Here is a 13,089-nt window from a genome sequence, read left to right on the forward strand (position 1 = left end):
AAAGTTGCAGGCTCTAATCATTAAGGTGTCTACCCTATACCAGCGTTGTTCAGGCTTTGAGTGTGGGGTTCATAGTAAAGAATGGTCTCTGGGCCCTAGCTCATTTGGTTCAATGGATAGAGCATCAGCCTGTGGACTGAAAGGTCGCAGGTTCAATTTCAGCCAAGGGCACATGCCCAGGTTATGGGCTCGATCTCTAGTAGGGGACATGGAGGAGGCAGCCAGTCAGTGATTCTCTCTCATCATTGATGTTTCTAGCTATCTCTTCCTCTTCCTTCCTCTTTGAAATCAATAAAAATATATCTTTAAAAAATAACTACACTGAGCAGGTATTATTATTATTAAAAAAAAAAAAGAATGGTCTCTAGGGTCTTTTGACTCTTAAGAAGGTAAAAAATTAAAATGGAGTGTCTAATATAGTAGTGTGATACAAATTTCAGAATGTGAAAATTAATCTATTGTAAACAGAAATTAGTCATTATGGAGATGGGTCTTTCACTGTGCCTTGAAAGAGGTATAGGATTTGAATGAGAAAAATAGGAAAGGAATTTCAAATTTATAATAGAGATAAACATATTTTTAAAGAATGAGATAATAGAGATAAACATTTTTAAAGAATTTGTATCACACTACAATAATTACTAATAAGTCCAGCTTACAAGTAATTATTCTAGTGTGATACAAATTTAGTGTCTAGAATTTAAAAGTCCTTAAGTGAAAATAAGTGATTCTGGTAAACAAAAACCACTAAAAAAAAAAAAAGAACTTTAATAATGTTAGAAAAGTCAAATTCTAATTTGCTATTGAACATATACTTCTTATACTGTATTCCTTATTTTTATAATTTATACCAAGGCCAATCTTTTTTCCTGCTCTGGCACACTGTTACTATAATCCTGCCTGTGATAATGCTGTGATGCCCAGATTGATGGCATATAGCACAAGTGTTGAAATTGTTTGGAGAAATTTGGCTGGGTGCAGGCTGCTGAGGTCTTATGCTATCTGGAACTTCAGACCTCTGATTATCAAGAGGAAATCACTTTATAAATTATACTAGAGCCCCAGTGCATGAATTTGTGCACTAGTGGGGTCCCTCAACCTGGCCTGCAGGATTGGGCTGAAACCGGCTTTTTGACATCTCCCAAGTAGTCCTGGATTGTGAGAGGGTGCAGGCCAGGCTGAGGGATCCCAACAGTGCACGATCAGGGCCAGGGAGGGATGTTGGAAGTTGGCCAGCCAGGGAGGGACTGCGGGAGGTCTCCATGGTGTCTGGCCCTTTTGCTCAGTCCCAATAGGCTGTACACCAGCAGCAAGCTAACCTACTGGTTGGAGCATTTGCCCCCTGGTGGTCAGTGCACATCATAGGGAGCAGTTGGGTGACCTTAGCAATCATTAGCATATTATGCTTTGATTGGTTGAACGGTCGACCTGTTGACCAGACACTTAGCATATTAGACTTTTATTATATAGGATACTCCCATAACTGGTCCAGGGCTAAGCCAACCTCAGGTGGAGTACAGCCTTAATGGGGCATTTCCTTTGAGATGGCTTTGGCATTCTTGTGATTCCGATGATAGCCAGAATGAGGTTTAGAATTGATCTAAACATGTATGAACACCCTGAAGTATATATCCTAAAAATGATCAGTGAAAGAACCACCTCTAATTTCTTCAGACCCTCTTTAATCATGTAAATCAGTAGAATATGACCAATCTTTAGGGATTGAAAACATTTTGCCAGATAATTTGTACTGTGGTGGTAAAACTTGTCCCTATTGCAACTAGATAATCTTTTCTATGATAAATAAAGAGGTAGCTATATATATATATATATACATACAGCATGCATATATATATATATATGCTGTATGTATGAATGTGACAAAGGAATCATCTGACCAAATATCATATCTGTTGCTAGTGATTTTTTGCAGCATAGACCTCAGCACTACAATCTACATTTCTGTACTTTCTGTTCACATACTAAAGTGGATTGAAACCAATGAAAGATTGCCAGAGTTATGTTGAAAACTTTTGTTAGGTGTTCCAGTTGAAACTATCTTGCTATATATTAGTAATTTGCCGGATTTGGTCAAAATCAACTCCCTTTAAGCCAGTTAATCTCTTTAAACATTATTATAGAAAGGAAAAGCAGTACTGAGCAGTGGAGTTGATAAAAAGATCTTTCTTTTGGCCACATTACCATTAAAACCAGCCAATTTTTATTTTTATATATTAAGGGAATTTTTTAGTTAATCACATTGCTCTCATATATTTTATAATCATATATTTGTCTATATTTAGTAGGCATATGAAAGTGATTTTAATTAGGATTTTAGAGTTTTTTTTGAGCAGCCAAACTAATATTTCTTAGGAGAATTTCTCTTATTCTAACAGATCTAAAAAGTTGGTGTTTGTTTTTTTTGCTTGTTTTTTTTGTTTTAGTCGGCCGTACACTAACAAGGTCATCACTTTATGGTACCGTCCACCTGAACTGCTGTTGGGAGAAGAACGGTATACACCGGCGATTGATGTGTGGAGCTGTGGGTAAGATAGGCTTATTGATTGGTTTAATTTACTTGAAACCCTTGTTAAGTAAAATCTATATCATTTACTACTGATGGCTATTTTTTCCATTAGATGTATCCTTGGTGAACTCTTCACTAAAAAACCCATATTTCAAGCAAATCAGGAACTTGCACAACTAGAATTAATAAGGTAAGCTCATGATTGTAATATTTGCTGAGTGGAGGTGGTTACACTGTAGGATATTTAAAATCTTTCAGAATGTGTTTTCAGAAGGAGAATAGCTTGGTAATTTGAAGGCTCTAATGACTGCTGAATGATCGAGAAACTAGATTGCAGGCACTTTGATACCTCATCTAGTAAAATTAAGGATCTAAAGTCCCTAAATCTTTTTTTTGTGTATGTGATTAAATCACAGGGCTTGAAGTAGAAAAGATGGGACAGGGATAGGTTGAGTAAATATGAGGGAGGAGAAAATGAATGGTAGGTACATTTTTATTAAGTATGACAGGATGGAAGAATTAATGTTTTGGGATATTGCAAAGAAATACTCTTATATACATTTGCATATATGTTTATATGTATCTACGTATGTATACACAGCAAAATTTATTCATCATGAAGCACAGGTCTTCATGATTTGAGCCCACCCTATGACCTAGGTTATAAGTTATTATCATACATTGTCACCTTTCTCTTCATTTACAATATAATATACAATACTAGAGGTTTGGTGCATGAAAATTCATCCCTCAGCCCCGCCTGTGCCCTCTCGCAGTCTGGGAGCCCTCAGGGATGTCCACCTCCTGGCTTAGGCCCATTCCCCAGGGGATCTGGCCTAAGGTGGCAATCAGACATCCCTCTGGCAACTCGGGAGCCCTTCAGGAATGTCTGACTAATGGCTTAGCGCCACCACATAGGTGGGAGAGGCTCCTGCCACCACCTTTGAACTGGCCAGCCATGAGCCAGCTTCTGGCTGAGTGGCGCTCCTTCTGTGGAAGCGCACTAACCACCCGGGGACAGTTCCTGCGTTGAGTGTTCTGGTGGTTAGCGCATCATAGCGACTGGTTGTTCCGCTCTTGGAGTCAATTTGCATATTACCCCTTTATTATATAGGATTAATTTACAATTTGTAATATTTGCATAAGTGTTTCAAAATATGCATGACAAGTTTTAGAAAAGAAATTGATATGAGACATAGATACCAATATACTATGAATTTTTTCTTCAATAGACTTGTTAGGTTAATAGATAACTTTTCATTTCTTCTGTAAATAATGCTGGCTTAGGTAACATGGGAAGCTGAATTTTTGCAGCTAGTAATTCTGTTAACTATCACACTAGTTGAAGAGTATGATGACCAATAGGCAGTTGTTTCCATTCTTTTATGCCTACTTTTTATTACTGTATATTTGTCATTTAATTAAATATAGACAGATGCAGTGCTTTGCCAGGACTTAAAGTTTGGCAAATAGATATAAATTAGAAAGAAAAGTCATAAAAATTTAGAAGACACTCTGATTGTTTTTGATATGTATGAATGTGGTTTGTGTAAGAAAGCTAATGTAGAATCCCATTCAGTGAATCCTCTGTGCAAAGCGAAAGCCTTGGCTCTGTCAGGAGATTGGAGAATAAATGTTCATTATAAATTTCATGTTAAAATAAAATGTTTAAATTATGTATCTGTGTATCTTTTTTTTTTTTTTTTAATGATTCCCTCTAACCATTTTTTTCAGTTACTGTTTGTTCTCGTTGTATTGGATACTAGGGCATCTATTTTAATAATAAGTTCACACATATGATGCAAGCATTGTTCTAAGAATTTCACCTGAATTGGCCACAGTTGAGCTCTGTGACAACCCTATGTTTTCTTTTTATAAGTTAAGAAAAATGGACCTTACAGAAATAAAGAATTTGTCCAGGGTCAAACAACTAGAATGGTGACAAAATTCAAATTCAAATGTAGACAGTTTTACCTTAGTATCTGAACTTCTAACCAATTCTCAGTACCATATAAGAAATAAAACTTTATAGAAAGTTAGTGTGATAAAAACATCAAATTGACAATGACAACATGAAAAATTTCTATAGAATATTAGTCCAAAAATTCAATAGTGTCAGGCTTTTCATTAGAAAATTAACTTGCAGAAAGTCAAGTAAAGTTCAATTCAAGAATACAAGGATACTTCAGTATTAGGAAGTCTGTTCTTATAACTACACTTTAATAGAAGTAAAATAATAAGTTTATCTTGATAGGTGTTAAAATAGGCATTTTCTAGAAATAAAAACTTGCTAAACTGAGGAAGTGTAGAGAGATATTTCTTTAACCCGATAAAAATGTGTACCACAAATTAGTAGCCTCAATAATATTTAGTGGTGAAATATTAAAAGTAAAGACAAGAAGGATAAAAAGTTGTCTTCTAGTATTATTTAAGAGTGTTTTAGAAGTACTAACCAGTTACCTAATAGAATTAGAAAAGGGGTCCAATAAGAGGTATAATAGTGGAAAAATGAAGGCAGTATTGTCATAATTTATGTATGACTTAGAGGCCTAATGCATGAAATTTGTCTGGAAGGTCGTTCGGCTGTCCGGTCTAATTAGCATGTTATGCTTTTATTATTATAGATAACATCACATATATGCATGTATGCAACAGAAAGGAATTACCTGAACTATCTTAAATAACAAACTTGGTAAAATGGGAAGTGTTAAGAAAAGTGTGTGTGTGTATATACACAAAAATGTTCTCGTATATGTTATATATACATATTAAAAACAATAGCTTTTATAAAATATGAACCAATAATCACCAGTTAGAAATATGGTAGGAAAGATGCTTTTTTAAAAACCACCACAATATATTCTCCAGATATATTGAAGACTACAATGTCCTGTTTAAAACTATAAAGAAGATTGAATAACTATTGTAGAGCTATATCTTGTTTTTGACTAGGAAGGCTTAATTGTTTTTAAAGATGATAATTCATTCTATATCGTAATTCTAATGAGAACTTAAAAAACATATTTTAAAATGATGTTTGATTTTTTTATGTTCATCCTGGAAAGATAAATATGGCAATAACCAAGAAAATTCTCAAAAAGAAGGAAACTTTGGCTTATGTTAAAGCAAAATTATAGTCACTAATAAGATTATTTTCTACTGGCACATGATACATAGATAAATCAATAAGATTATATGGAAAGTCCAGAAATAAAACTAGTTTATATGGACCTTACATTATAATACAGAAGACATTTCAAGTTAGGAGATTAATTGAACAGTATTTATTGATTGCTGGTTGTGTTCCAGCTCATAGGTTCTTTTAGGATACAATGGAGGGTCAAGGCTATCTCAGTGTCTCATAACTGGCACTCAACTTCTTTTACTTCCTAGTTAAAGACAACAAACAAACAATAAAATATATCAAATGATTATATGTGAATGGAGATGGAAAATGGTAGAAGGTAGTGTTGTAGGTAGAAGGGAATTTTTGAGCAGAAATCTGAAAGAAATGAGGCAACAGCAAAGTAATCAAAATCCTGAGGCATGAGTGTAGTTGAGTTATTTATGAGCACGTTAACTCAGTTTAGTGTGAACCACATGGGAAAAGAAAGCAAGCTCAGTCCATCTGCTTAGCAGCAAAGTGTATAGTAATTAACAAGGAAGTGATAAATCTGAAGATACTAACATGGAAAAGCAGCATAATTCCATGAAAAGAGCAGTTTTCCAGAAGTCTATGTTTGATTTGATCCCTTTTAGGTAAAACAAACACATCAAGAGTCTGGAATTGTTTATCTCAACATGGATCTGTTTTACTATCCAATTTATATATTTCAGAATGTTTTTGTTTTGTTGGTAAGATATATTTAAAACAGAAAAAGATGCTTCAACTTTGATTCTATAGCATTATTTTTTAAAATATGAAGAAAAAATGGAAGTTTCTGATAAAAGAAACAAGTCTCTCTGATTTGAAGGAGGCAGCAGAGTATATTGAAAGGGGTGGGCTTTGGAACCTTACAGACCTCGGTTCTAGTGACCATCAGCTACTTCCTGCACTTGTAACTTACGGTAAGTTCTGTAATGTTTGTTTCTTCACAAGTAAAATAGGACTTATGCTTAGGGCTATAAGAATTAAATAAATGTAAGTTTTCCAATACATACTCCTCCCCCTCATCTTATTTGCAGTAATGGGATATTTCTGCCATCTTAAAAAAGAAAAACACCACACACCTCAGAAATGATGAGGTCTAGAGTTTGATTATAAAAATAATGTGTAAACTGATCAAGAGTGGGAATACTAATCAGAATCTGTCTTAAAGAGCTTTATACTACCATACTATAGTACGCAAGTAGTCTGTATGTTGCCTTGCTCCAGAAAGTATCTTGGGCATATCACAAAAAGTTTGTGATAGAAGGGCATGAGTTAAAAAGTGATGGCAAGCTCTGGCCGGATAGCTGAGTTGGTTAGAGTGTCCTCCTGATACACCAAGGTTGCAGGTCCCTTCCTGGTCAGGGAAGATGTAAGAATCAGACAGTGATTACATAAACAATTGGGACATCAAATCGACGTTTCTGTCTCTCTCTCCCTTTCCTGCTCCCGATTTTTTCCTCTCTAAAATAAAGTTTTTAAAAAATGATGGAAAAAGAGTGAAAAGCAAAGGTGAGGACATAATAGGATGAATGAGGGCAAAATGCTTTTACACAAGAGTCAACCCTTTTAACTCTAAGAATTCTAGCTGCCAGCGAAAGACCGTTTATATATCACGCAGTATACGTTACATATGAAATAAAAGACATAATCATGGAAGAAATTGAAAATAGATTGGAGTAAAAAGAATCCTGCTTCTCTCTATCCAACCTTCCCCTATTCCCCCCACTACTCTTTCCCTCCAAAGCCTCAGGCCTATTTGGTGAATCAGGTGAAATTTTAAAAACATTAAAGGCACAGGCTTTGGCTTTTTTCAGAATATAGGAAAAGAAGGAAAGTTCCCATTTTAAAAAAAATGAAGCATATATATCATTTTTAAATCATAACAAAAAATTCCGTAAACTTGTGCTTCTTAATCAAAACGTATCTACACTTTTAAATATTATGAAAGGTCCCAGGAGCTTTTGTTTATGTTGGTAGTATTTATTGATATTTACCACATCAGAAATTAAAAGTACTTTTAATTCATTTAAAAAGAATAGGTTGAAAATAACATCTAAAATCGTAAAAAATCATTATTTCCTAAATGGAAATAAATATTGGTGAAATGAGTAGCATTTGTATATTTGTACAAATCTTTTACTGTTTGGCTTAGTAAGTATTAGGTCTAGTAATAATTAATGTCGTTTTCTAATACTTTTTTAAATCGAATTTATTTAAACAATACAACAAAATTTAATCAACAATATAGTTGCCGTTGTTTTCTACTACTTGTGCCCAACGCTCAGGAAGCATTTTAATCCCTCTGTTGTAAAATTCTTGTGATTTTGATGCAAAAAATTCGGTCAATGCATTTTTGAGGCATTCTTCATTATTAAATTTTTTTCCAAGAAGAAAGTTTTGCAAAGAACAAAACAAATGGTAATCGGAAGGGGCAATATCAGGAGAATATGCAGGTTGAGGGAGAACTTCCCATTCCAACTGGCGCAGTTTTTCAGCATTGATTCTTGCAGTATGCGGTCGTGCGTTATCGTGGTGAAGAATTACGCCCTTCTGATTAATCAGCGCGGGTTCTTTTTCTCTTAAAGCTTGGGCTAACCTTTCCAATTGGGCACTATACACTGCACTTGTAATGGTTTGGTTAGATGGTAAAAGTTCATAATGAAGAATTTCTTTAAAATTCCACCAAACACACATCACTTTTTTCGCATGCAAGTCAGGTTTTGGCGTGGGCTGCGGAGCCTCATTTTTGTCCAACCATTGAGGCCACCCTTTCAAATTAACATACAGCACCCATTCTTCATCTCCGGTAACAATTTGCTCTAAAAACGGCAAACGGTTTTGACGAGAGAGGAGCGAACTGCAAATTGTGACTCTTTGATTACGGTTGTTGTCGGTCAACTCATGAGGAACCCATTTTCCAAACTTTTGGACTTTGCCAAGTGCACGCAATTGATTGGAAATTGTTTTTTGTGAACAATTTAAAGTTGTCGCAAGCTCTTGTTGGGTAATTTGAGGATTTTGCACCAAAAGAGCTTGAAGAGCTTCTTGATCAAAATTGGACACACGGCCTCAACTACTCTTGTCATCTAACGAAAAATTTCCCTCGCAAAATTTCTCAAACCAACGCTGGCATTTTGACCAAGAGCACTACAGATGTTTTTTGCAGCCTCACTTGCTTTTCTTCCTAATTGGAACTCGTAAAGCATGTAGTGCCGAATATGCTCTTCATCCGCCATCTTCTTAGCCCTAGTTTTGCAACAAAAACCAAACCAAACACAAACTTTTTCAAGCAAAACTTGTTAATTGCACTTCACACGTTCTGTAGATACCACGTGTTTGAAGGTTATGTCAATACAAGTCAACACCAAGCAAGATTTTAAACGAATGTTTAAAAATGACATTAATTATTACTAGACCCGATACATCTGGGATCCTCATGTCTGTGATACACTATTCTCAGTCTTTTCAACTCTTTGTGCATATTCTTTTTTGAAGCTGTACTAAATAAATGGTAATTTTTTATAGGTTAGTTATAATGTGCAATCTGAAACCAAATGAAGGAATACTTTGTACTCTAATATATTGAATCCATTGGTCTCTCTTGCCATCTGAATGGATCTTTTACAAATCTGATGATTTTGTAAACTATGTATTTTTCATTTGGAAAATATTGTATCACTGAATTGAGCATCTTTTCCACATGTAACATTTTATTATTTATTATCACCACTGGTCTCAGCAGAGGACCCTGTAGGTATTTATTGTGAAGCTGTCAATTTCATGGTGTAGATAACAAGCTTTCTAGTATTCTGATTTTTCTCCTGAAAGCTCGAATTGTGTAATTGGCAGTAAATATTGCAATTGTCTTCCTGAAGTAACAAACTGACTTTGAACGTATTTGAGAAAATGTCTGACAGATACCCAAGTCTGAATGATCATAGTTTGTTAGTTGTTTTTGCAGGTAAAAAAGGTGATCCGTGAATAAAGCAGCTACCTCAGCTTGCAACTCAAATAATTGTTCAGGTGCTTCTCAAGGTAGCTATCAGATTTTGTGGTGCAGAAGTGCTTTATGAGTATTTTCTATTTCATTACTGAGACTGTTAAAAAGATGATTTCTCAAAGTATTGGTGTTTAATACATTAATATTTTTTGCTGCTTCAACAAATACATTCTTAAGTAGAACTGGCTTCTGCCTTGTCCCTAGATTGTGTGGTAGTGAAGAGTACTTACTGCCTTGTTTGTTGTCATTGCCTTGAATCAGGTTACGGTTCTGGTAGTTTTACCCACTATTGGCTCTGTACTATCAGTAGAAAGTCAACACATTGAAAAGGGCACATAAAGGCTTAGTTAATACCTTCAAAGTGCCAGGCCCTTGAAGGGTCTAAGGCACACCCAAGGGTCTTAGGACCTCAATTTTGAAAACTGCTGCTTTATACCAATCTCACATGAGTATTGATGCAGGACAAATTAACAAGTAGAATGCAGCATGTTACTAAAATAATAGTACTTTTATTAGGCCTAGGTGGTATTCCTTGTCTGAATGTAAGGACAATCAAGTATTAAGGAAATCCTTTACTACATTAGTAGCTTAGGGAAGGAAATGCAGGTAATGATTATAAGGTTTCTAAAAATTAAACTGATTAACCTAAAGCATCCTTTAAATATTTAAAGCTACAAAAACAAAGCCTATAGTAAAAAGGAATAAATAAATGTTTCCTTAACAATATGTGGGTGAATTTCTGTGTACCTGTAACTATCTTTGTTATGTATTGTTTTCACACCAAAGTCGTCATCTTTTCCAGTGGTAAACGGTGAAAGTACTCCCATTAAAATCAGAAACATAACAAAACTACCCAGTATTGTGTAGTGCATCAATATCATTCTAACATTGATTGGAAATTACTATATAATGTAACATCCCATAATGATAAAGAGGTACACTCATTTGAAAAAAAATGGATGAATTCTGATTACAGGCAATACAATTAATACAACTAATTATAATTAATATAGGTAATACAACTTTAGTTACTAGTATTAACCTAGAAAGCCTCAAAGAGACAACTGTTAAAACTGTTAGGGATCATAGAATCTCAGATGGTTGCCTAAAATTTTTATCTCAAATTTTTCCTACAGTAAAACTTTCCTACTTACTGCTTAGGAAATACAATAAGGATAGGAACAAGTTTTTAAAAAGTAAAAACAAAACATATCTGTAAAAAGAAATATACAAGATCTAATTGAAAAAATATATATTAAAATGAATGAAGTATAAAGTTTAATATTTTTGTGATAGAAATTTTAAGCTTTGTAAGGATAGCAATACTTTCTGGATTAATCTATAAATTCAGAGCAGTAGTTGAATTCCAATAGGATGCTCTTACTTTTGGAGTGTGGCAGTATTGATTCTATATTTTATCTGCAAGGAAATTCTGGGAGGACTAATTAGAGGAATAGGTAGGTAGAGAGACGGGTTTGTCCTGCCAGTCTCATAAAAAATGTAAAACTGTCATATAGTATTGACATCAGAATATAAAAATCAGATAAGAATAGATTCCAAATTTAGACCTCAGATATTTGGGTTTTACCATATGATACATTTTAGGACATCTTCAGTAAATGATTTTGGGATAGCTCGCTGATCATCAGGCACAGATGTTACTAATATATAGTTATTATCAATTCCTATCTGCTTCCCTAGTTTCTAGTAACTTTCCAAGCCTCAGTATGTCTGTTCCATCCTGTATGCTGCTACCAATTGATAACTTTAAGACTTAGATAATTTTTCACCACATATATAATGAAATAATTGAAACTCTTTAGCTAAGAGGTAATGAAACTGATATTTATTGAAGGCTAGTAGAGGTCCAGTGCACGAAGATTCGTGCAAGAACGGGCCTTCCTTCCCCTGGCTGGCCGCACTGCTTTCGCTCCAGCCGGGAGCCGCCTTTCCACCTTTCAAGGCTGCCCTGAGTGGCTGGGGTGGTGCAGAATGCCTGTGTCGTTGCCATGGCGATGATGCAAACATCTTGCCCCCTGCCACTCAGTGCCTGTGTATGCAAATTAACCCACAATCTTTGATGGGTTAATTTGCATACTTCTTATTTGCTGGTGGGCGTGGAGAAGATATGGTCAATTTGCATCTTTCTCTTTTATTAGTGTAGATTAATGGGCCAGAATGCTAGCTCATTTAATTTCATAGCTCTTAAGTAAAATTAATCTCTGTTTTATGAAAGAAGAAACAAATTCTTATGCAGTGCAATTTGATCATTATCACACAGGATTCAGTTCTAAAATTTGCCTTCATTATACAGTTGACATTTGAATAACATGGGAAGTTGGAGCACCGACCCCAGATGCAGTCAAATCTGAGTATAACTTTGACTCTTCCAAAACTGAACTACTAATAGCCTATTATTGACAAGAAGCCTTGTCAAATAATAGAAAGTCAGTTAATAAATATTTTGTTACATATATTCTGTATTCTTATAATAAAGTAAGCTAGAGAAAAGATGTTAAAATTATAAAATAAATTTACTGAAAAAGATCTCTGTATAATATAAGAACTGTATGTTTAAGGGTTAACTTTAGTTAGGCAAACTGCCTCTTAAAACTGAATTGTGTGGCATCTGTTTATCTTCCAGGTAAACCTCCCTGAGCTCTAAATTCCTCCTGTACTGATTTTCTTAGTCTTCCTCCTAAATGTCTAAATTTAGCTACTTCCATGCTTTTGCCTGAGTACTTCTCTTTGACATTAACATATTTGTCTTATTTCTTTTCCCACTTGTATATTGTTTAAAGGTCATGGTTCCCAAATTATAATTTAGTAAGACAAACGTACATATAAACAACTAAAATACAAAGTAGGATGATATAGTATCAAAGGAAACAAGTAGCATGCAAAGAGCAATCATTTTGAGTAGTATTGGGGATAAAGAAGACCTCTCTGAATGAATTGCTTTTTATCTGACCCTTGAGAAATGATAAAGATTCAGCTAGGTAGCATCCAGGAAGAAAGGAATATGAGCAGCAGTATGCAGGCATGGTTGGTCTATGAGAAGAGAGATATTGGGAGATGAGAGTAGGAAAGGCAGTTGGGACCAGATTATAAAAGGCCGTACTCCTGAGTTTGGCTTGCTTTCTTAAGAGAGAAAAGATTGGAAGTGGACAAAGAATAAGATTTGGGTACTTTTCTTAAAGCTTGGGCTTATAAAAATAAAAAAAGCTACAGTAGTCCTCGTTATCTGTGGTTTCAATTTTGGTTACCCTTGGTCTGAAAATATTAAATGTAACATTCTAGCAATAAATCATAGTTTTAAATTATGTGATGTTCCCAGTAGTGCAATGATGAAATCTTACGTCAGCCCATTTCTTCCCATGGGGAACATGAATCATCCTTTTGTGCAGGGTG

At 34.8% G+C, this 13,089-nt stretch overlaps 1 protein-coding gene across 8 annotated transcripts in view; it reads left to right on the forward strand.

Moving 5' to 3' along the window:
- Positions 1-13,089, forward strand: part of CDK13 (cyclin dependent kinase 13) — a 100,933-nt gene that overhangs the window by 68,434 nt on the left and 19,410 nt on the right. For all 8 annotated transcript variants that reach the window (XM_045578602.1, XM_045578605.1, XM_036429796.2 and 5 more), the window contains 2 exons: positions 2,445-2,546; positions 2,640-2,717. In XM_045578602.1, coding sequence (XP_045434558.1) covers positions 2,445-2,546; positions 2,640-2,717 — 180 coding nt within the window. The remainder of the gene's footprint in view (positions 1-2,444; positions 2,547-2,639; positions 2,718-13,089) is intronic.

Source organism: Pipistrellus kuhlii, unplaced genomic scaffold (genome assembly GCF_014108245.1).
Source record: "Pipistrellus kuhlii isolate mPipKuh1 unplaced genomic scaffold, mPipKuh1.p scaffold_m20_p_10, whole genome shotgun sequence".
Classification (NCBI taxonomy): domain Eukaryota; kingdom Metazoa; phylum Chordata; class Mammalia; order Chiroptera; family Vespertilionidae; genus Pipistrellus; species Pipistrellus kuhlii.